At 41.0% G+C, this 25,745-nt stretch overlaps 1 protein-coding gene across 6 annotated transcripts in view; it reads left to right on the top strand.

The window, feature by feature from the left end:
• COLEC10 (collectin subfamily member 10) overlaps positions 1–7,747 on the top strand; it is a 451,965-nt gene extending 444,218 nt beyond the window's left edge. For all 6 annotated transcript variants that reach the window (XM_079901499.1, XM_079901501.1, XM_079901496.1 and 3 more), the window contains 3 exons: positions 2,864–2,917; positions 4,517–4,612; positions 6,493–7,747. In XM_079901499.1, the coding sequence (XP_079757625.1) occupies positions 2,864–2,917; positions 4,517–4,612; positions 6,493–6,884 (542 nt within the window). In that variant the 3' untranslated portion in view covers positions 6,885–7,747. The remainder of the gene's footprint in view (positions 1–2,863; positions 2,918–4,516; positions 4,613–6,492) is intronic.
• The last annotated feature ends 17,998 nt before the right edge of the window (positions 7,748–25,745 follow it).

The raw sequence follows: 25,745 nt of genomic DNA, 5'->3' as shown, positions 1-25,745 counted from the left end.
TGAGCCTGCGCGTCCGGAGCCTGTGCTCCGCAACAGGAGAGGCCACAACAGTGAGAGGCCCGCGTACCGAAAAAAAAAAAAAAAAAAAAAATACTGGAAAGTAGTCACAGTGCTTACATCTTCTCAGAAAAAAAAAAAAAAAAATCCATGCATCAATTCAAGTATCTATTTCCCACATTAAGATCCAGTTAAAGGCTACTGCTTCAATGACTCTTGCCCTACTCTGATCCACAGCTGTCTTTAGCTTCTCTGAAAACCTACCAGGCAACTCCTTTATTTCATTCTGTTTGTAGACAATGGTGCTAATGTCTCATCTCCTTGGTCTCTTATGTGCACTTTGTTTTCCTTAAAAACCTATTTTTTTGGCCGTGCTGCGCGACTTGCAGGATCTTCGTTCCCTGACAAGGGATTGAACCCGTACCCTCGGCAGTGAAAGAGTCCCAGCCACTGGACGGCCAGGGAAGTCCCCCAAAACCTATCATTTTCTAAAGCAAATATTCTATGTATGCTTTTTTTTTTAATATTCATTATTGGGCTTAGACCAGAAACTAGGGTCATAGCAGAACTAGAATCAATTTTCAACCTATGTTGAATTGAAAGGATTCACATATAAAGAAAATAAACGATTTTTAATTAAAATATTAAGCCATATTCATATGAACTTTCAAATCCATATTGCTTTTGGTGATGATAGGACTGATATTCCTTTCAACTTTTTATAACGTTTTTTGAAGACTTGGCTTCCCTTCATTAAGTCATTGGTTAAGTTATTTGAAAAGCACCATGAACTGGGGAGTCAGAAGTGGTTGGGTTTCAATACCAGCACTGCTATTGAATTGCTGGATGTCCTTGAGCAATTTATTTTGCCTCTCTGATCTTCAGTATCTTCAGTTGTAGAATAAATATAATGATAGTACCTAGCTCATTGGATTTAATATGATAATACCTATAAAGTGTCTAACTTGACAGATGATTGGCACTCAGCAAGTATATATTCCTTTTCTTCCATTAACATACTCTCAAAATCTAATCTCATCTTTTCCAGTTTACATATAAGGGAAATGAGGAGTTTGCAGGACACAGCTTAGGTGTGTCCAGATCAATCTTCCTCATCAGGGTGCTGGGCATATGTTTATGCTTCTTTCCCAACTGTACCTCTGCTGTACCTTGTTTCCTATGTTGCTCCTACCTTCACCTGCTGAAGCTCCAATGCCGTCTCTTCAGGAGAGCCTTCCTTCATTCTTCCAGCTGGGGCACTACCTCTTCCAACTCCCTTCTGCATTGGACAGAGTATGTTATCTCTGTTCATGGTCTTCCTTATAATATTTATCACATTCCATTGTCATAGATTTCACCATTGTTTCATTTCATCCAAGTACAAGTTCTGAGGCATTCCCCAGCATACTTAAACTACATTTGGGGTTTCAAGGACTCCCCTCCTTTTGTCTGGGGAGCTGTGGCATCACTGTAAAGAAAAGTGTCCACATGGGTCAATTTGGAAAGGCTCAGCAAATCCTGGGGGCCCTGGCAGGCATGCCTTTCTGCATGATCAGTGGCCAATATGTACGGGACTCAATGAAAAGCAGTCAGCAGACAGTGATGAAAGAATGGCTAGTTGGCAGGCAACATGGGGAACCTTTTGGGTTTTAGAGTGGCTCCCAGGTTTTTCCTTTTGCTGGGAAAGGAAGGGGTTAGGCAGAACCTCAATGCTGACCCCATTGCCCCTTACATTGCCCCCTCGGTCATATACCCAATTCCTGGCCACATCATTATCCTACAAGAGTAAGCCTCATACTCTTTTCTAGCCTGGATGACCTTCATCCTGTATTCATCCCCCTGAATTCTTTCTTATTCTTTTTCCAGATCACTGTTGAAGCATAAACTCTGTTTTACTTCTATCAGGGTCTTCTCTTTGGAGAAGAGTACTTCAGGGCCCAAAGCTTCAGGCAAACATTTCCTCTTATAAATCAAAAGTTTTGCTTTCAATTATTGTGCCTGATGTGGGCTTCAAGAGCTTATTCTGAAGTTGAAAAAATTCAACCTTTTTTTCCTCTCTGCTTTAATAATTCTGATTCTCTGAAAACTGTTTTGTGGATGTCTCTGACTGAATAAGAAAAGGGTCAAATACAAAAAAGAGCAGAGAGGAAAATGATCAAGGTTGATATGTCAGTATAATATTTTTGACACAACTTTAAGTTATAGATATTTGCATACATCACATCTCTTCCAAAAAGCATAAACTCTTTCAAGCCAGATGTCTAATCTTGTCTCTCTTTATACCCTTTCAAAGTACCAAGCAAGTCTTTTGTCTTGCATAGAGTAAGTAAATAGTAAGTATTTGTTGAATTAAATTGAAAAAGCACGATACATGTTTTTGAAAATCCAAGGGCAGAGGCACATGGAAGAACTTGGGGGCATAATAAATACACAGACACTGTGTAGTGCTAATCAGTTGATCCAGATGTGTAAAACAATGGCACTTTTTAAATTAAAAACATGCAGAATATTGTCTTAGCTTTGCCCAGAAGGCCACATTATAAAAACATGTTAGTAAGATCAGTGACACAAACTTAAACGTTTATACATCCAACTGGAATTCTGCATTCCATCTAATTAAATTATGACTTGTTTGGTTTGTTGTACCTGTACAGCCAACTCAAAATCAAATTATTTTTATAAAACCAAGGAATATTTGTTGGAGATATTGCAATGAATTTTAAAACCTCTTTCCTGTTGTTTTAGGTGTATAAGATATTGTCTGCCTGAAATAATTCTATTTCATTAGATTTTATGCGTTCTATTCTATTCATCAATAACACTGTTTCATTTAGTTGTTCTTTTCATGGCTATTGTTTTTCTTCAGGTGACAAAGGGGAAAAGGGTTTGCCTGGGATACCTGGAGGAAAAGGCAAAGCAGGTATAATATACTTAGTTTTTCTTCTTAATTTTTAGCATCATTCCAAATCTATTCATCTTAAAAATGAATATAGTTTATAGAAAAACAATAGTCTTTTCAGTGGGATTAACCTCATTTTCCTTGGGCCAGAAGCAAGAGAAGAATGAAAATTTCCTCTGTATCTGCTGGTGACTTTCCAAGCCTCTGGGGAAGGGGAGGATGGTGATTCCACCCCTCCCATGCTTACCATGAGGCAGCAAACCCAGCACATCAGGAAGCAGCCCTCATTCTCCGAGACCAGGAGGAAAATCCACGAGGGCCACAACAATTGGACCAGCACGTCTTACATTCCACCAACATCTCAGCCAAATACTGGCCAAGCAGTTTGCCAGCAGCAGACTGGCCTGATCCAGTGAGGCCCTGTGGTTACAGAACATGCCTCAGTGGCCGGGGAGTTTCTCCCTGATACTGAAAGAGAGGTCTATTTCCAGCGCTTGATGCAAGGAAAAAAGTAGCTTGTTCTTGGTGAGCTTCAATTATTTCTATCCGTAAAGGTGTAGTGCGGACTAATTCTAAGAGCTCTTTTAACGTCCTTATATTTAACTGTGAATGTGGATAAATAAAGCCACAGATATTTTTTTTTCCTTTGGCTAATAGAATTCATTTTGCTTTTCAACAACCAAAGAAACAAAGCAAATGGAAATGTTGACATGAAGCAGCCATTAAATAGGAAAAGGGAATCATTTGAATTTTTTTTACCTTTTTATTTTATATTGGAATATAGTTGATTAACAATGCGTTAGTTTCAGGTGTGCAGCAGAGTGATTCAGTTATACATATACACGTGTCTATTCTTTTTCACATTCTTTTCCCATTTAGTTGTTACATAATATTGAGCAGAGTTCCCTGTGCTATACAGCAGGCCCTTATTGGTTATCTGGGAATCACTTGAATTTTACATCATTTTCCTTACAATTCTTTCTCTGCCACATTACCAGTAGGTAACTGAAAAGGTAAATGAGCAAAGGGGAATTAATGGCAGAAGTTAAAATCATAGTTAATCCACAAATGGAACAACTGACTCTTGAAATTGTAAGATAGATCTATTCACAAGATTTAAATTTAGTCCTTGAAACATAAGCTATACTCCAAATGGATAATCAGAATTAACATTTATTTCATCGTGAAAGTTTTCTCCTGTCTTGGCAGAGTTGTGTGAGCCAGTGAACAATGCAGTAACAGAAGAGAAGACTGGCTAGAAATATGTTTTTTAAAAGCTGTAAAGATTTTATTCTGAGACTGGTATGTTCTGTGTTCAACAAAATGCCAAATGGTCCACAATATGTGTACCGTGCTTAGTCATATTGACAGTTCTTTTAAAAAATCTCGTTTAGAACTGTGTTTTAACTAATTTAAAATATTTAAAAAGATATTTTCTGAATTCCTAAAGACAAGGTATATCAGAAACCCTGTATTACATAAAAGACGAAAAGCATAGCCGTTCACAGAGAGACGTAGCCAGACCTGAAGAAGACAGTAAATATTGGGAAGAGAGCAATTGCTCTTTTCAACCAGTCTGCTAGTGGTTCAACATGAATTCACAGCTTTGTCATTTAAAAGGGACTGTCTGTGATTGCGGAAGATACCGAAAAGTTGTTGGGCAACTGGATATCAGTGTGGCTCGCCTCAAGACATCGATGAAGTTTGTCAAGAATGGTGAGTCTCTTCTATTGCTTTGTACTATTTATCCGTGGATTTATCTCTTTCAACACTGCAATTCCAACATCCCTAGCAGGAAATAACTTTGGGCAAAGGCCTACTGAGATAGTGTCAACGGTTTAAAGGTCTCTCAAAATCCTAATTATCCACTCACTCTAGGACACTTCAGGTCCACTTCCTGTGGACATACGTATGTGCGTTCCTATGGGTAGAAACGGGTGCTTTAGTGAGAGAGGGGAAGGAAGAAGAGGCAGAGTTTGGCTAGCTGGGCCTTAAGAAAAAAAAGGCCCAGCTTTCAAACAGCCAGCATCTCAGAAGGTAAAAGTAATAATAAAAACAACAGCTACTTTCTTGAGTACTTGGAATAACAATAATTTTTATGATTAGACCGAAGCTTAGAGAGATTACCTTACCCGTAGATACAAGCTAAATGAACAGTGGAGCACGGATCTGAACACAGGTTTCATGACTCCTCTACCCTCAGTGCAAATCAATAGGAACATTATGCATTTCTCTAAATTGTGCAATTTTCCATATCAGTCACTTTTGTTTTCCCTTGTATTTCCCTATTAAAGTGCTCAATAAAGCCCTTAAAGTGGGGCTTATGTGCCCTCTCCTGAGACAGTATGAATGAGGGAACTCATTCATACTGTCTCATTCATACTGTTACGGTTGGTTTCACTTTGTTGTACTTTTATTTATTATAATCCAGCCATATTTATTGTACAATACTGGAGGCGCACGGTTGCCATCTTGTGTCCATTCTCGTCTTGTAATACTAGAGGCATAGGAAATGTTTGATATGAACTAACCCTCAGTTATAACTCTGGTTATAACCTATACAGAAGATGCCGCATCTGACATGACTTGGACGTTAATGAATAAACCAGACCCCAGAGGTTCAACATAGCGCAATAGTCCGTAACATTTGAGTGCTCATAGATTTATTTGTAAATTTTAACTTATAGACCCTAAAAAGATGTATGTAGATGCCCCCATAGGCCAAAACGTACATAGCATATTATGAGCTCGGGATGATTCTGAGTCCCCAATTCTGTCCTGAATCTTACTCAGAAGCTCAGTCTACTTCATGTACCTGGAGTGAAGTATAGACCATCTATCTCAATTGATGTATACGTTCACAATCTAGGAATCTGGCCCATAGGGACAAACTTCTGTATTATTTCCATATCAGTCCAGTAAGCCTTTACCACCCCCTAACGCTGTTCCAGGCACTGAGGCTACAGAGTGGCAAAGACATGGTCACTGGCCTCAAGATGCTCACAGTTCAGTAGAAGAGACACACAAACAATTAGACTAGAATGTGTCAAGTGCTGTGAAGTGAAAGGGACAATGGAAACATAGGGGAGAATGCACAGGAGTGCTCACGTCTGTCCAGGAGCATTGAAAAGGCTCTTATAGGAGAGAACACTTCCACTAAGATCTAAAGGATGGGTAGGAATTTGCCGGATAAAGCAGTAAGAAGACCTTCGAGGCATGAAAGGTACGGAAGTGGAAGAGAGAAGGTCATGCTCATGGAACGGTAAGTGTGGCAAAAGCATAAACTAGGAGGGGAAAAATTGTCTGAGAGGAGCTGAGTGACAGTTCATATAACACATCTTTGTCAAAATAGCTCTCTGCTTCACATTGTGAGGGAAGTGAAGGAGAAAAAGACTGGGGAGGACCAATGACAGGAGTTTTTTCCCCATTTGACAGCTAGAAAGGTGGAGAAAATATTGAACCAGTGCCCACCTCATGATAGGGTCTTGGAAAAGAATTTTAAACGTTGAATAAATGAATTTAAGTTAGCAATATTTTATACTTAGCGTTTCTCTTTTTGACATATATAATCCATTCTTCTTTTCCTTGCTGCAAAGTCATAGCAGGGATTAGGGAAACTGAAGAGAAATTCTACTACATCGTTCAGGAGGAGAAGAACTACAGGGAATCCCTGTCCCACTGCCGGATCCGGGGTGGAATGCTAGCCATGCCAAAGGATGAAGCTGCCAACATGCTCCTGGCAGACTACGTCTCCAAGAGTGGCTTCTTCCGGGTGTTCATCGGGGTGAATGACCTTGAGAGAGAGGGCCAGTATGTGTTCACCGACAACACTCCACTGCAGAACTACAGCAACTGGAAGGAGGGTGAGCCCAGCGACCCCTACGGCCACGAGGACTGTGTGGAAATGCTGAGTTCAGGCAGGTGGAATGACACAGAGTGCCATCTTACCATGTACTTTGTCTGTGAGTTTGTCAAGAAGAAAAAGTAACTTCCCTCTTGCTGCACATTTGTCATTTCCCTGTGACTACCATGGCAGTTATTTTTATCCATCTTTCCTGTCTAATTACACTAAATTCATTCTGACTCAAGGCAAGTGAGAAATGCTAGACTGAGGTTTGGAATCTCCATCGCCATGCTCGTCCATGACGATTTTGAACATTTTCATACACGGTATGTTACTGAGCCATAAGCTCACCAGGTTATGGGTCCCAAGAGAGAGCTTGAATTACTAGTTGTGCAGGAGGTGGCTGTCTATGTCTCCAATGAAGTTCTCACTTGGCATTTGCTCTGCCGTCTCTCCCTAGAGCCGTAAACCACTGTCTATCTGGCCCAGTGGATAATTGGATAGTTGGTTGGGGATGATTAGGCGCCAAGCCAGACATATGAGAGGCTCTTCTCTTAGGAATGTCAAGGTATTATCTGTCTTTGAACCCAAGATCCCCAGTTCTTTGACCAGTCACCCACCATGGCCATAGCCACCCATGCAAGGTCCTCTTCTTTGCATACACTCAGAAATACTTCAACTCTAAGCCTTTATGTGAGGAACCTCTAGCCTAGTGCCCTGTTCCAGACCATATGGAATCATACAGATAACTTCTGTTCTTCTGGTTGGCGGCCTTCACTGAAGTATACCCAGCCTTGGCCCCCTTTCTGTAGGCCCACAGGTGAATTCCAGGCCTCCAGATATTAACCCCGTGATCTGAGGAAAAGGGAGCTCTAGAAATTGAAAAGAAAAGGCTAGCTCCCACACAGTATTATTTATAATCCTCCTGCTAAATTGCCCCCTTTATTAATATGGCTCCATGTTTCCTCATCTTAAGTTTATCCATAGCAACTTTTCTCCCTTTGGGCATGGAGAATGAAGGAAAGGGTTTGTGAAGCCTTCAGAAAACTCTAGAAGCTTCAGGGTGCTACCAACACCAAGTCTCTAAGACCCTTGTCTGCCTCTACTAATATATCATGCATGGTGACATTTTGTGGGAGGCCCTTTATTCTCTGCAACTGTATGTTGTAAAAATCTCACATCAGTGATGCCTTCAAGTACTTTCAAGTACATCACAAGAATGTGTCAAGTGTGGAGCTTGGAACGTGCCTGAGGCTCACATTTACTAAGCTGGTAAAATTCTACTTTGAACTGCAGATCAAACCTCAAAGCAGCTCTAAATTGAAATTTTAAAATAAAAGTTCAACAAAACCCTAGATTATCCCCTTATAAACTGATGCTCCAGTTATAGTTTGTGACATATAATTAGACGTTTAAAATGCTGGCAAAACAGTTAATGAGGGGCTTCCCTGATGGCGCAGTGGTTGAGAATCTGCCTGCTAATGCAGGGGACACGGGTTCGAGCCCTGGTCTGGGAAGATCCCACATGCCACGGAGTGGCTGGGCCCGTGAGCCATGGCCGCTGAGCCTGCGCGTCCGGAGCCTGTGCTCCGCAACGGGAGAGGCCACAACAGTCAGAGGCCCACGTACCGCAAAAAAAAAAAAAAAAAAATTACAAAGCAGGACACCATATCAAATCCAGTATCCTGGGGTAGAATGCCAGCCAAGAGCTTGAGGAACAAGAATCTAGAAGCACTTAGAGGAAAAGAAAGGGATTAGAAAAGAGGAGAGAGGGAACAGACAGTAAACATTGCCTATGGGCAGCTCACACTGGGATCCGTATTCTGATTTGTTCTAAGCCCCCCAAGTATGAATATTAATTGTGTGTACCGTCCATACTATTCTAATTTCTATTATGATTATTATAATAATAACAACATTTCTCTCAATGACTCATTGTTGCTGCCAGTGCTTCCAAGAGAAGATGACAGAGTTTCAAAGATAGGATTCATCCTGAGACCTTGCCTGGGAGAAATTTTGAAAGCACTACACACTTAATTAGATTTGCTATAAAACTTACTTTGTGCTTTACAAAATAAATGTCTTCACATAACATTTTCCATGTGATCCTGATAAACTCTGTGAAGTACGAAGGGCAGACATTTTTACTGCCATTTTCCAATGAGAATACTGAGGTCTAAGGAAGCTAAGCAGTTTACGAAAATCAACTCATTTGAAAGAAAAGCAGGATTTCACTCTGCTGATTGAAACTGTCAATCCAGTGTTCCCTCCAGCCTATGTTTTTTGGTCTTATATGGAATGGAATTTCATCCACGATTCTCTTATGATAACAGGGGCTCAAATAATCTCTCTTGATTACTTTCCAAAGTTAAAGATTAGGGTTAATTAATAGAAATGCTGGGGATTCAGAAACTTGCCTTACAAATATGGTACTCACTGGTTTCTTTTAAAATTCAGGAATGTCTACACATGTCATTAATGTTGAGGAGGTGATTTAGTTCAGTGTCACTACAGTTTTGCAAATAACTACAGATTTAGGGAAAGCAAGGCAGGTATATTAAAATTAAGATTTGCCAAAACTAAAAATGAGCAAGTAATTATTTGCCCCATAAGAGAATAAAGTAGATAATTCCCTTCAATAATTAGCATTTAAAATCAATTTCATTCTCCAAAGTTAAATGTATATTCAACTTTTCAGGAACATATCTGGGCACTTCCCAAGGATGACATAAAGGTTCCAGGGGAAGACAATTAAAAATTTATTCACAATTGCACAATGCTGCCTTTTCAAAGCAACACACTCTATAGCCAGACAAGAAGAAATATCTTATGTCCAGAGTCATTGCCCAAACACTGTAGAAGGGTATACATCCTGTGTTGAGAGAAATATAACAAACATTGATTACACTTTGGACAACTCACCCATAAAAACTACTGACATTAAAGAAGATGTATTTTTTCCTGCTTAGATGTACGAGCTTCTTTGATTGTTATTAACCAGTTAATTTCCAGCTCTCTGGATTGCATACCTGGAGACCATAAGATGTCTGTGGAATAGGACAGGTTAACTAAACAGCAGCATGCACTGCGTTTGCCACAGATGGTATACATACGTACATTGTTTTTCAATATAGGGCTTTCTTTTACTGCACTCCTAACAGGTGGTCACACAGTCCATATTTGAAGGTTTTGGCTAATTTTCTAACCCCATTAGAAAGTTTTTCCTTACAGTGAAATAAAATATGCTGTCTCTAATTTCCATCTACGTCCTTGTTCTCCCTTCTGCTGTTCATAACTCTGAGAGGTCTGACCCTGAGACCAGCTGGATCAGCCTCTAAATGAAAGTACAAGTCAGGGCAGGGAGAACTGTGCTCACTGCGGCACTGGTTACTAAGGTGGATACCCAGTGTTTTTTTTGTTTGTTTTGTTTTGGGTTCGCGGGCCTCCCACTGTTGTGGCCTCTCCCGTTGCGGAGCACAGGCTCCGGACGCGCAGGCTCAGCGGCCAGGGCTCACGGGCCCAGCCGCTCCGCGGCACGTGGGATCTTCCCGGACCGGGGCACGAACCCGCGTCCCCTGCATCGGCAGGCGGACTCTCAACCACTGCGCCACCAGGGAAGCCCGATACCCAGTTTCGTACATTTCTCTAACCCTATATGGTATGCCCCACTCCCATTGAATTCAAATTTTGTTGGTGAGGCATTAGAGGCACAGATATAGAGTAGAACTGGGATTGAAAGTCATGTGGGGCATCTCAATTATAAATCATCTATTCATCAGGAGAGGGTATTCAGTGGAGAGGGTTCAACCCTAAGGGAGGAGGCTGTTAAGAGGTTGATGGTTTGGTAAGGCCTGATTGAGAGGGTTCAGGGCAGGTGTCCAGTGCCAGTGGGATGAAGTCCAAGGCAGAGACCAGGTTCATGAAACTGACATGGCGAACAATTGGCTTAGGTGCCCAGTAGAGCTCACTAACTCATTAATTCATCAAATGTACTTATGGAACATTTACCATGTGATGAGGGCTGGAGACACAACGGAAAAGAAGACAGATCAGACTTCTAGCCTCATGAACAGAACTCTCCTTTGGCTCATTGAACATCGAGGTTACCACACTGAAGCCCAAGAGTTAATCCACTGTCATGGATGGAATATATAAACCTATTCTATTTTTACTCCTACTTCCTCTTCAACATAACGCCTCTTCAAAATTATACTGAAATAGGTTGGACAAAGAGAATTTTTTTTTTGTAAAAGTACAACGTTACCATTTCTTGAAGAGCAACATTGACACATCTCTTCAAATACATTTATAAATTCCTGTAGGCTGGCTAATTTTGATGTGAACAAGAAGTTCTCATGTCGTCGTGTATGCTCACCCACACCACTACCTCACAAGACAGAATATATCCTTGTGATTGTGCCTGGATGAGCGGTAACACTTGGTAAATATTCCTCCACATTATTTTTTTCTGGTGACCTACAGCTGACATTCAGTGAAACCCGGATTTCCCACAGACTGTCACTTTCATACTAAAATAAAGACAGGTAGGGAGAAGGGGGAAGGGAATCAGAATTTTACAATTTATTAAAATGTGAGCACAGCAACCTTAAAGTAATCACCATGTTGGCATCTGCAGCTGGGAAATAATGCAGATTCATGTGTGTCCACACAATTTTAAAGGTATGTAATGCTTTGGCCTATGTGTTTTTCACTTTAGAACCCTTAAACAGATGAATTTATCGAGAGGTAAGTCTTATCCTTTGGACAAACTGGGTTAGTGGGCTTCTGGGGGAGGTGATAGAGATGAGGATTGTCTACAACCCACCCCTTGATATATTGATAGAACGTCAGTGGGGAAGAATACTCATAAGCTCCACCATGATATGTGAAAAAACAAGGCAGGCACAGAAATTTCCTAAGTCTTGAGAAAATGAGGTAAGTGGAGACATAATTGCAAAACACATTCAATTTACATCCAATAAAGTCTAGGTGAATATTTTTACTAAGTGTAGTGCACATAATAGACAACTGCGGAAGGCTCTTTCCTAGGAGATCACAATTTCCTATGTATATTTCCTGAATCAACTCAGAGAAAATGATTCTGGAGAAAGCTTACCGGGAGAAACATATGTGTTTTACAAATAGCTGCTTTTTGGAAATGTTTATGTTTAAAATAATAATGTTTCAAAATACGTTTCCCCAAACTCCCTGGTTTGTCTGACCTTATCTTTGATTCTGCTGACGTTGGTACTTTTCAGGGACTCAGTCTCCAGGAAGGATGGAGGATCTATGTACAGGCACAAAATTACAATCACCACAATTCTCTCTTCCACAGAATAGGGATATTATCTTTGCCCTAAAGGACCTTAGGGCTTAAAGAATAGAGTGAACAAACATAGGAAGCTATTTCCAAGAGTCCAAAATTTTGATCTCTACATTTGAGAAAAAGGAGATCCAAAAATACATTTTGAGACACTGGAATGAACTATCAAAAAGCACAGTTTTTAAAGAAGCTTGAAAATATTTCTTCTGGGGTTTCTAACCTTAAACACCCTTGCATGGAGATATTTTATAAAAGGTGCAGGGCAGGGCTTAAATATATATGTTTGTGTCTCCATCTTTGAAAGTGTAAAAGAAAAAATACCTAAGCTCTTCTTTCCTCAGATAATCTATGTTACTGGGGATGGGATGAGCATTACACTACTGCCTCTTTTAAAAAGTTTTGTTGTAAGTTTTCCTCATTCTTACATTTTCAAAAATTCAGTAGCTCAGTATGCACTAATGTCCAGGCCTCATTGATTCATGCCTGTATGAATTATGAAGATAGTATTTGGAGGGTGAAATTATACATGAAAAAAGGATGTGTTCCTTTGATCACCACAAACAATCCCTCAGTTCCATATGGAGAGGAATAACGTGATATCTGGGCCCTGGTACGTAAACACCTTACACTGGAAATCTTTACTGTCAGACTGTCTGTAATCACTCCAAAGTGAATCAGCTATACGTATACATATATCCCCATATCCCCTCCCTCTTGCATCTCCCTCCCACCCTCCCTATCCCACCCCTCTAGGTGGTCACAAAGCACCGAGCTGATCTCCCTGTGCTATGCAGCTGCTTCCCCTTAGCTATCTATTTTACATTTGGTAGTGTATATCTGTCCATGCCACTCTCTCACTTCGTCCCAGCTTACCCTTTCCCCTCCCTGTGTCCTCAAGTCCATTCTCTATGTCTGCGTCTTTATTCCTGTCCTGCCCCTAAGTTCATCAGAACCAATTTTTTTTAGGTTCCATATATATGTGTTAGCATACAGTATTTGTTTTTCTTTTTCTGACTTACTTCACTCTGTATGACAGACTCTAGGTCCATCCCCCTCACTACAAATAACTCAATTTCGTTTCTTTTTATGGCTGAGTAATATCCATTGCATATATGTGCCATATCTTCTTTATCCATTCATCTGTTGATGGACACTTAGGTTGCTTCCATGTCCTGGCTATTGTAAATAGTGCTGCAATGAATATTGTGGTACATGACTCTTTTTGAAGTATGGTTTTTTCAGGGTATATGCCCAGTAGTGGGATTGCTGGGTTGTATGATAGTTCTATTTTTAGTGTTTTAAGGAACCTCCATACTGTTCTCCATAGTGGCTGTATCAATTTACATTCACACCAACAGTGCAAGAGGGTTCCCTTTTCTCCACACCCTCTCCACCATTTATTGTTTCTAGATTTTTTGATGATGGCCATTCTGACTGGTGTGAGGTGATACCTCATTGTAGTTTTGATTTGCATTTCTCTAATGATTAGTGATGTTGAGCATCCTTTCATGTGTGTGTCGGCAACCTGTATATCTTCTTTGGAGAAATGTCTATTCAGGTCTTCTGCCCAGTTTTGGATTGGGTTGTTTGTTTTTTTTAATATTGAGCTGCATGAGCTGCTTGTAAATTCTGGAGATTTAATACTTTGTTCCTTCATTTGCAAATATTTTCTCCCATTCTGAGGGTTGTCTTTTTATCTTCTTTCTGGTTTCCTTTGCTGTGCAAAAGCTTTTAAGCTTCATTAGGTCCCATTTGTTTATTTTTGTTTTTATTTCCATTCCTCTAGGAGGTGGGTCAAAAAGGATCTTGCTGTGATTTATGTCATAGAGTGTTCTGCCTGTATTTTCCTCTAAGAGTTTGATAGTGTCTGGCCTTACATTTAGGTCTTTAATCTATTTTGAGTTTATTTTTGTGTATGGTGTTAGGGAGTGTTCTAATTTCATTCTTTTACATATAGCTGTCCAATTTTCCCAGCACCACTTATTGAAGAGGCTGTCTTTTCTCCATTGTATATTCTTGCCTCCTTTATCAAAAATAAAGGACCATATGTGCGTGGGTTTATCTCTGGGCTTTCTATCCTGTTCCATTGATCTATATTTCTATTTTTGTGCCAGTACCATACTGCTTAGATTACTGTAACTTTGTAGTAGTGTCTGAAGTCAGGGAGCCTGATTCCTCCCGCTCCGTTTTTCTTTCTCAAGATTGCTTTGGCTATTTGGGGTCTTTTGTATTTCCATACAAATTGTGAAATTTTTTGTTCTAGTTCTGTGAAAAATGCCATTGGTAGTTTGATAGGGATTGCATTGAATCTGTAGATTGCTTTGGGTAGTATCATCATTTTCACAATGTTGATCCTTCCAATCCAAGAACATGGTATATCTCTCCACCTGTTTGTATCATCTTTAATTTCTTTCATCAGTGTCTTATAGTTTTCTGCATACAGGTCTTTCCTCTCCTTAGGTAGGTTTATTCCTAGGTATTTTATTCTTTTTGTTGCAGTGGTAAATGGCAGTGTTTCCTTAATTTCCCTTTCAGATTTTTCATCATTAATGTATAGGAATGCAAGAGATTTCTGTGCATTAATTTTGTATCCTGCTACTTTACCAAATTCATTGGTTAGCTCTAGTAGTTTTCTGGTAGCATCTTTAGGATTCTCTGTGTATAGTGTCATGTCATCTGCAAACAGTGACAGTTTTACTTCTTCTTTTCCAATTTGGATTCCTTTTTATTTCTTTTTGTTCTCTGATTGCTGTGGCTAAAACTTCCAAAGCTATGTTGTATAGTAGCGGTGAGAATGGGCAATGTTGTCTTGTTCCTGATCTTAGTGGAAAATGGTTTCAGGTTTTCCACCATTGAGAACGATGTTGCCTGTGGGTTTGTCATATATGGCCTTTATTATGTTGAGGTAAGTTCCCTCTATGCCTACTCTCTGGAGGGTTTTTTATGATACATGGGTGTTGAATTTTGTCGAAAGCTTTTTCTGCATGTATTGATATTATCGTATGGTTTTTATCCTTCATTTTGTTAATTTGGTGTATCACATTGATTGATTTGCATATATTGAAGAATCCTTGCATTCCTGGGATAAATCCCACTTGATCATGGTGTATGATCTTTTTAATGTGCTGTTGGATTCTGTTTGCTAGTATTTTGTTGAGGATTTCTGCATCTATGTTCATCAGTGATATTGGCCTGTAGTTTTCTTTTTTGTGACATCTTTGTCTGGTTAGTTCCTTTACTCTTAACATGACTTCTTCCACTGACATCCAATGATGAAGAGTAAAATGCAATTCTACTTTATTTTGTGCAAAGATCACTGAAAGTAACCCCACCCTCATTTAGGCTTATGTGCTCAATGCCCATAAAGGACTTTTGGTTAAGCCTTTGATCTAGAGAATCTGCTTCCCATCAAGTTCAATAAAGTCCACTTTAACTCACCAAAACCAACCAAATTGATTATCTAACTGGTATCCCAGCTTCAGGAAATATTTTTCCTAGAAGAATGCCATTTTTACAGTTATACTTCTAGCTTGGGTCTCAAACACTTCTCACCATACTCCTACTAGATGATCTCAGCTGAAGCTGCTGGTTGTGGTAAAGGATAATGTGGAAAACACTCTATTCAGTGGAAAGCAGAAGAAGAACCTGGGATACCCAATGGACTTTAGAAACCTCAAGGAATTAAAGCTTTGAGACTTCATCATATTTGATCATTTTCTGTACCCCAGCTCTTCCAGGGCTTTCCTCAGAAATCTCATGTTTAATGAATTCCCTCTAACTTAAAGATTCCTGGTGGGCATTGAGGTTTCTGGCCATGGCCCCATCACCTGCGTGATCAGCAACTCCATGTACTGCCTTTTTGATTACTATGTGATCTGGAGAGGTGGAGGTTTCTGCTCTCTGCTTCCCTGTTCTATTCTCAGCGTCCTACCTTTCTGCTAAACTTGATCTCTCTAGCTATCCTAGAGTTAGTCTCTAATAAAGAAGGGTTAATCTCTAATAAAGAAGAGTTAGTCTCTAATCTATCTCCTTTTGAATCCATCAGCATAAATTCCTCTTTTTTTCTCATCAAAGGAATGTGCCCAATAAGACTTTTATTCTTTTACCACCAGGTACCAGGCTTAGCATTAGCCTACTCTGACATGAGGAGAGTGCTGTATTATCCTTGTTTCCTTTCCTCCCATATAAGTTATTAGATCATTTTTACCATCTAGCTCGTGATGCTAAACGTCTTAAACCTAGATCAGAGAAATCGAGGATGAACCCAAAGACTGAAGAAATAAAACTCATTGATACTTTATTAATTAGGAAGAGTGATATCCACCAAATTACACATCTGAGCAAGTTTCCTTTCTATTTCTCACTAAGAATCACTCAAAACAGTGGTAATACTCAGCACCCCACATAAGGAGAGTAATGCAGTATGTCTGAGAAGTCCTGAGCAATCAAGCTTCTTTCTCTTCAAAAGACCTTGTCAGGGCTTCCCTGGTGGCGCAGTGGTTGAGAGTCCGCCTGCCGATGCAGGGAATGCGGGTTCGTGCCCTGATCCGGGAGGATCCCACATGCCGCGGAGCGGCTGGGCCCGTGAGCCATGGTCGCTGAGCCTGCGCGTCCGGAGCCTGTGCTCCGCAACGGGAGAGGTCACAACAGTGAGAGGCCCGCGTACCGCAAAAAAAAAAAAAAAAAAAAAAGACCTTGTCAGAAACAACATATACTATTATATAACAATAATTCCGCAAATCAGCAAGCCATGTCATATATGCCTAAAGACCAGGTTCTAGACCTTGAAATTCTGTGCTAGCAATTTTAAAATTTCAGTTTACTTGAGTCTGTATCATAACACATAGACATGTCCCATTCATCTTATTTTAGAGACTTTCCATGGGCAGTCCTGGCCAGAGTCCCCCACAGAAATCCTGGGTGTAGAGCTGAGATTTGAAGGTACAGAAATGGGAGAGGTTGCTTTGGGTAAGAATGTTGAGTGAGGAGAGCAGATATCCGAGGCCTGAGATCTAAGTTATTCTAATATTTAAAGGTTAGGAAGAAGGATAAGGGTAGGTTTCTTAAGGTTCATTGATAAAGGGTGGGCAGAGAGTAGTAGTAGAATCAGGAACATTTCAGGAAGGGAGCATCAAATTTATTGAATGTCTCTGAGAGTTCAAGTACAAACAGTTAAAAAGCACCTATTGGATTTGTCAACATGAAATGCTAAAGGAACTTAGCAAAAGTCTCAATAGTATGGGGGAGGCAAGAGACAAAGTAGAGCTGGGTTGATGGGGAAATGGGCTGCAAAGAAGTAGAGATAGTATATACAGGTAATATTTTCCAGAAGCTTTCCAGTAAAGGAGAGTTGAAGCAATCCAATCAAGAATGGAAGTTGGACATTGTCAATCAAAGTAACAGTAATAACTAATATAATTTGAGTGCTATGTTAAGCATTTTATATGTGGTTTCAATTTAATCCACAAATCAACCCTATGTAGTACATACTATTACTACCTCCATTTACCTATGAATAAATAGAAACACAGAGATTAAGTAGCATCTCTAAGGTCCATTGCTGGGCCTTAGAGCTGGGATTTCATTGCAGGCAGTTCAGTTCAGTGCTTTCATTGTTAAATCACTACACTATTCCATCTTACCCTATGATAATGGGCATATTTCGAAAGTCCAGAGTTTCTGCTATGGCTTTGTTACCTAGGTTCTAGATGAATTTCACAACTCACTCAGTTTTTCTGGGCATGTTGTCAGCATGTACAACACACTTATTGATGGATGTATGGAAAAGAGGAAGAACTGTACAAACACATTCCTGTTTCACAACACCTCCATCAGTCCTGAATAGGTTTGAAACTTAAGAACATATTGTCCATGCCTCAAAAGGAACAAATAGATATTTCAAGAATTCTGAAGACTACTCTTTTTTCTGTCCCTCAGAAGGCAAGGAAAATTACAGCTTCACATAAAGGAAGTGACTAATAGAGACAGAGCGTTCCAAGGGGATCTGGCGGAAAGCACTTAAAGTCAGACATGAGGAAGTTCCTGAAAAGAACCTTGAGAAGCAACTGCTCTGATCAAGAGGAGGAAAAATGACATAATTGGGGTCCCCTGGGCTGAAGTGATGTGATCCTGGGATGCAGTGTGGCAGGAAGATGGAGAGCTCAGGGGTCTTCTTAAAGGACACTGTGAGTGCCTCTGGGGGGAAGTGTGGCCATGTGGGTCCCCTTAGTGAGGACATTGGGTCCTCTGTTTGGGATTCTGAAAGCATTCAGGTCCCGCTGCTGTAGACAGTATTCTAGCCTGGAAAAACTACTCCCTATCTTCCTCTTTTATTTCTGTGATGTATATAGTGGGATATGCTGTTTTTATTTAATTTTAAGAATGAAATATCACTTGTTCCATGATGGCAATAATGTTCTAGCCTTTGCAGTTCTACATCACAGAAATCTTGCCTCCAATCCTGTCCTGTACTCTTATAGTCCTATGGGATAAAGCCAAGAATTCATAATATAACATGCTATGAAACTTGGATACTTGATGGACGAATATGCAATCTTTGTAATATGGCTTCTGCCTCCGTTTTCAGCCCCTCCATTCACCACCCCTTCTAAGTACACACCTCCAAATCTGCACATGTACTAGAAGTTTCCACGGCATTTTCATCTCTCTGATTTGTGTATGTTGCCTTTGAGTATTTTTCCCTATTGTCTGCTTAGCAACTTTTCACTCATCCAATGAAACGCAACTTATACATCTCAGCTTTCTAAGAGACCCTCAGGGGTTTCTTCCACTGTTCTCTCTCCACACAATTCTATATGTTCCTGTCAGGACATTTCTGTTGAGGCCAGGGATTATACCACATTCATCTTTGTAGCACAATGGCTGAGGAAAATATCTAGGCTATAATGAGTAACCAGTATATGTTGGCTCAATAACTACCTTATAAAGGGTGAATCCAGGAACAGAATTCAAAGTCTCTTGGTGTACCTTGGTCCTACTATGTTCAGAGCAGCACTTTAGGACCAAGGGGTGTTTTATTCAGTGTCCTTATGGGAAAGAGATGGCACATGCAAATGAGGTGATTGAGAAGCCTTGAAAAGGGAAATTTTACAAAGGTGTAGACAGAGTTAAAGGAAACCACCAAGAGGTGATGAAACATGTAGGGTAGTAACAACAGGACCTGTAGGACCAATGTGAGGAATGGGTTACCAGACCTGGAGAGAGCTCATGGGAGAGCTACCCAAGAGGATCTGTGGCCTTAGAGGTAGGAAAGCAACCTGCTGCCAGGTAGGGAGAGAAACCAACAGATCATTAGCTGACTAGCATCTCCTACTGCTTCCTATTAACCCACAAGTGCTTCCCATTGGCCAATCCCAATCAGAAACCAGAGAGTAAAGGATCCAGTTGTTGTAGGCTAAAAGATTCAACCTCCCCAGTCTCTAAACGTGGTGGAGCCAGGTAAAGATGTAGTTGAAGGGCGAACAAAAATATCTAGCACAGAGACCGGAGTCCAAGCTTGCTTCTTCAGCAAGCAGAGGCTGACAATGCCTATTAGGGATTTTAGGAACTAGGATAAGATAAGGAAGTTGGAAGATCATTGAAATTAGAAAGGCAGCAAGCAGTGGACAGCCAGGATTAATACAGACAGTTCTAATAGAGCATCAGAATAAAGAGATAGGCAGAATGGTGGATACAATTTGTGAGGCAATGGGACATGAACCCAGGATTGAACAGGAAATTTTCAAAGAAAATTAGAAGACGGGGCCAGGAGACACTCTCTAAAATGAGAGTTCATTGTAGGGACTTTTCACAAAATGTTTACAGATTTATTCACAGGAGAAGAAGGAGCCACTAAGTCTACAGAGCTGAGTTTGGCATATGCAAAGGGGACTAATGTATGAGTCCTAACTTTAGGAGCTTTCTAAATTGCCAACGCAAAAGGGTCAGATGGAATTCAAGTGTGCCGTCCACCCCTTGGCATATCCTGGCTTCTCAGGTCTTGGAGGACACTCTTATGATCCCCAATCCTTGAGCACTATTTTTTAAAAATTCCACAAGACCCTGAAACTCTTTGCTGTCATGGCCATCGTGCTTATAGAATGGAAATGTCTATATACAGTTATATGTTTAAATTCTTCAAAAAGTTACCAATAAGTTCGTTATCATGAGTCTATTTTAATTCTAATTAAAACTCAACACACAGGTCAACTCAAAACTTTATTCTCAATCACAATCAGCTCAATCAAGCAAACGTCATTGGTGCAAGTAGTATGGTTACTCTAGAAATGTGTTTCCCCATTCCCTCTGCACCACCACTTCTGGGCTTATAGCTCTCCCTTTGTACTTCTTTGGGCCAGAATATTTTAATAGCAAGAAAGAGAAACTCAACTCAAACTAACTGAAGTAGGGAAGGAAAGTGGGAAACATAGGGCTATAGCTGGATTGTGCTACAGCTGCCTTCTCTGGGTTTTCCTTGTCTTTGTCTCCTTACAGACTCTCATCCCATGATGCAATGCTGGTCACTTGTAAGCCTCATGTTGATTCTCATTCTTCCTTTTCACTGACCTCAAGGAAAATACAGTGTGTCTTCCTGACTGGGACACAATGTCCTGTTGTTGTCCCCAAGTAGCTTGGTTTGGTCTTATGCCCTCCACTATGGCAGAAGAATAGGTGGGATGGGGCAGGAGTAAGTAACAATTCCATTAACTCATGGAATCTCTTTCTGTGTGTCTCTCTTTTTTTTCTTTCTGTATTTTGATTTATCTATCTATCTATCTTGAAATACATCTGTCTTTGTATGGAGTAATAATATTTTAAATTATGTTGATTTGAATTGGACTGAGGGGCTGAATAACAGAAAGGAAAAGAAATGAAAAGGGATAAAGGACATAGCTGTGCTATTACTCCACCTTCATTTCACCTGGGAGACATCATACATCACAATAAACCCCAATTCCTTGTAAGGAACATTCATCCTTAAAAGTCCTAGACCTGAATTTTGTTCTTCTACCCAGTGACTTAAGACCAGTGGGATTTTAGATATAAATATCTAAAGGAGGCACCAATATCCATCCTGCTAAATTGTAAAATGCCTCCTACACCCCTTCTCTCCTTCTGTTCCCTCTCACCTCCCAGTTTCTCAGTTAACTAAGGCAGGCAGAATTGTCGCTGCCAAGTGATTCAGCCCAGGGAAGCTGAAGTTTGCCAATGCCGCAAAAATACATTTATTTGCAGTTCTATAGCTCATCTCAAAAATTCATCTAAATGTCGCAATCTCATCTACAATATAGTGTGTTTATTTTAATATAAAATAATGTGCCTACCGGCTGTTTCAGGAAAACTGGCGGCAGAGAAAAGCAGACCGCATTTCTCCTTTCCACCGTACCTTTGTGGCATACTGCTTGGAATACATCAGTCCAATAAGCAAGACTGTGCTACTGTCTCACATGGAAACCAAAGTTGGGTAAGACCACGGGGATATGATTGCCAGCTGGAAATCCATCCGATTGTGCAGTATCACTTTCACATTTACTGAAATTTTAGTTGCTCTGAGTGTTTTGACAATTACTAGACATTTCCCAGATGAGGAACTAGCAATTATTGCAACGGCCATGAGGTATTTCAAGTTGTTATAATGTTCATGGTGATCTTGTTATCTATTTATTTTTTTATCAAGTTGACATTTTTGAGGTGAAAAAGGCTCTTTCTATGATTTAAAGCAGCATATGGCTATTAAATTGACACATTATACCTGGCAATTTGACAGGGCCATCAGCCAATTCAAGAATCTAAAATTGTTCAGGCTACAAGAATAAATGCATGTGTGCCCTTTTATTCTGCTGACCTACCACTCTCATTCTGCTCCTGGGAGGAATGCATTTGACCATTGTACCTTACCACCCCTGGTTCTATCTGCAAGGAAGTTCCTCCTGGTTATTATTCTCCTTGGCCATATCTGATGTGGGTCTTAGAGACCACGCCTTCTTTGGGGGTTAAATAGCCTTTGAAGCTTGACTCTTTTCCTCAAAACTTTGGGACCTAGGGGTTGTTTTAGGTCTCATCCAGTCAAAGGATTTTTTTTTAAGCCAGAGTTGTGTTTTCTTTAACGATGCAATTCCTTAAAAAATTAGTAGACTTCTGATCTTGCTTTAGGTTCCATCAGCAACCACATACAAAATTCTTTACAGGAAGAATTTTCAAGCCTGATGTATTTCTCTGCTTCCTTGCTCTGTGCCTGTCCCATCCCTCTCTCTGAGGCTCTCTGGAACTGTGTTGGGAAGTCTACAGTCTTCATCTGTCTTTGCTCAGATTACCTTATTCATCTCAGAAATTTTATTAGACCTTTTCCTTGAATGTCTTCTGACATCTCATCTTCTTTAATTATTTGGCATCTTCTGACATAGCAAGACCCCAATTTCTGCACTCTACTCTCTTTCAATTCTATTTATTACTGACCAGTTTTTTTTTTTCCAATTTTTTTTGGTAATAACCTTGCCAAAGGCAGCCAATAATAGCCAATAGACACTAGTGGTCTTTTATTCATCCATTTCTCCTAAAACTACAAGTTAAATGTTCCTATTCTGTCTCCCGAGTTACTAAAAGCAACAGTTATTTCCAGTTGCTCTTCCACAGTATTAAAAGAATAGCTAGTTTCTCATATATCCTAGCCTTTGATATGGACCTTCTTGATGCCTAACAATGAATCCAATGTCATATAATTGATTTTAAAGCAATCTGATTCAAAATACCAATTTCTTTATTAGTCAGGATACATCAAGGTACGTGCAAGTAAATGTACTCTCAAATCATAGTGGTTTGATGTAATAAATGTTTCTTTCTCATTCATATTATCATTGAAAACAGATTGGGGAGTCTGTCTTCATCTCTTGGTGGTCCCATGTGGAACCCCTGGCTTCCTAGTTGCCAAAAGAGAGAGATCTGGAGGACCTCAAAGGATGATCTTAAAGGCCAAGCCTGGAAGGAAGTTTACATCATTATTGCCTACATTCTTCTGGCCAGAGCTCAGTCATTGGGACTTATCTAGTTTCAGGGCAATCGAGGAAATGTAGCCTTTCTGTGTGATCTGGAAGAGGAAAACGTAGTGAACACATACCATTTTCTCTGCTACCTGCGACTACAAACTTATAGTTAAGTGTAATGATTCTGATCTTACCATATAATGGCCATGGGACACTGAGCAAGTTACTTAAGCTCTGTGTGCTTCAGTTTCTTCCCCTGTAAAGTGGGGTTCATGAAAGGGTAACTACATCAGACGGTCATAGGTTTATATATATATATAAAGTAATTAGAAAAAGCCTGGCATACAGTAAGTGCTATGTAAGGTTATATAGCAAGTTGTTGAAATGCCAGTAGAGAGCACACCAGGATAATTAGCAAATGAGCCATTTTATTTAATTTATATTTTTAATACATTTATTTATTTATTTATCTTTGGCTGTGTTGGGTCTTCGTTGCTGTGTGCAGGCTTTCTCTAGTTGCGGCGAGCAGGGGCTACTCTTCATTGCGGTGGCTTATTTTGTTGCAGAGCACGGGCTCTAGGCGGGGGCTTCAGTAGTTGTGGCTCACAGGCTGTAGAGCACAAGCGCAGTAGTTGTGGCGCACAGGCTTAGTTGCTCCACGGCATGTGGGATCTTCCAGGATGAGGGATCGAACCTGTGTCTCCTGCATTGGCAGGAGGATTCTTAACCACTGTGCCACCAGGGAAGTCCCCGCAAATGAGCCATTTTATAATAAGTCTATTTGACTGGAAAGACAGATATTTAAAAACCCCAGCCCAAGCTGAGGCTCCGCCTTTGGTCGGATCCGAGGGAGAGGACTGGGGTTGGCAGCGTGAACACAGCCTGAAGGGGGCTAGTGCGCCACAGCTAGCCGGGAGGGAGTCCGGGAAAAGGCCTGGAACTGCCGAAGAGGCAAGAGACTTTTTCTTGCCTCTGTTTCCCGGTGTGCGAGGAGAGGGGATTAACAGCGCCTTTTAAAGGAGCTCCAGAGATGGGCGCAAGCCGCGGCTATCAGCGCGGACCCCAGAGTCGGGCCTGGGATGCTAAGGCTGCTGCTGCCGCCACCAAGAAGCCTGTGTGCGAGCACAGGTCACTATCCACACCTCCCTTCCGGGGAGCCTGTGCAGCCCGCCACTGCCAGGGTCCCGTGATCCAGGGACAACTTCTCCGGGAGAACGCACGGCGCGCCTCAGGCTGGTGCAACGTCACGCGGGCCTCTGACGCCGCAGGCTCGCCCCGCATCCGTACCCCTCCCTCCCCACGGCCTGAGTGAGCCAGAGACCCCGAATCAGCTGCTCCTTTAACCCAGTCCTGTCTGATCGTGAACAGACGCCCTCAGGTGACCTACACGCAGAGGTGGGGCCAAATCCAAAGCTGAACCCCAGGAGCTGTGCGAGCAAAGAAGAGAAAGGGAAATCTCTCCCAGCAGCCTCAGGAGCAGCGGATTAAATCTCCACAATCAACTTGATGCACCCTGCATCTGTGGAATATCTGAATAGACAATGAATCATCCCAAAATTGAGGAGGTGGACTTTGGGAGCAAAGATATATATTTTTTTCCCTTTTTCTCTTTCTGTGAGTGTGTATGTGTATGCTTCTGTGTGTGCTTTTGTCTGTATAGCTTTGCTTGCTTTTACTATTTGTCCTAGGGTCTGTTCATTCTTTTTTTTTTTTTTAGTATAGTTTTCAGTGCTTGTTATCATTGGCAGATTTGTTTTTTGGTTTGGTTGTTCTTTCTTTATTTTTTTTTTTTAATTAAAAAATTTTATAATAATTTTTGTTTTTTATTTTAATAACTTTTTAAATGTATATTATTTTATCTTTTTCTTTTTTTTTTTTTCAGTACGCGGGCCTCTCACTGTTGTGGCCTCTCCCGTTGCGGAGCACAGGCTCTGGACGCACAGGCTCAGCGGCCATGGCTCACAGGCCCAGCCGCTCCGCGGCATGTGGGATCTTCCTGGACTGGGGCACGAACCCTCATCCCCTGCATTGGCAGGTGGACTCTCAACCACTGCGCCACCAGGGAAGCCCATCTTTTTCTTTCTTTCTCCCTTTTTTTCTCCCTTTTATTCTGAGCTGTGTGGAGGACAGGCTCTTGGTGCTCCAGCCAGGTGTCAGGGCTGTGGCTCTGAGGTGGAAGAGCCAAGTCCAGGACATGGTCCACCAGAGACCTCCCAGCTCCAGGTAATATCAAATGGCAAAAATCGCCCAGAGATCTCCATCTCAATGCCAAGACCCAGCTCCACTCAACAACCAGCAAGCTGCAGTGCTGGACACCCCATGCCAAACAACTAGCAAGACAGGAACACAATCCCACCCATTAGCAGAGAGGCTGCCTAAAATCATAATAAGGTCACAGACACCCCAAAACACCACAAGACGTGGACCTGCCCACCAGAAAGGCAACATCCAGCCTCATCCACCAGAACACAGGCACTTGTCTCCTCCACCAGGAAGCCTACACAACCCACTGAGCCAACCTTAGCCACTGGGGACACACACCAAAAACAACGAGAACTACGAACCTGCAGCCTGCAAAAAGGAGACCCCAAACACAGTAAGTTAAGCAAAATGAGAGGACAGAGAAGCACACAGCAGATGAAGGAGCAAGGTAAAAACCCACCAGACCTAACAAATGAAGAGGAGATAGGCAGTCTACCTGAA

The sequence above is a fragment of the Stenella coeruleoalba genome, assembly GCF_951394435.1.
Source record: "Stenella coeruleoalba genome assembly, chromosome: 17".
In the NCBI taxonomy this organism is placed as follows: Eukaryota; Metazoa; Chordata; class Mammalia; order Artiodactyla; family Delphinidae; genus Stenella; species Stenella coeruleoalba.
The sequence above is the reverse complement of the archived record's forward strand: the minus strand, read 5'-3'. Positions and strand labels throughout refer to the sequence as shown.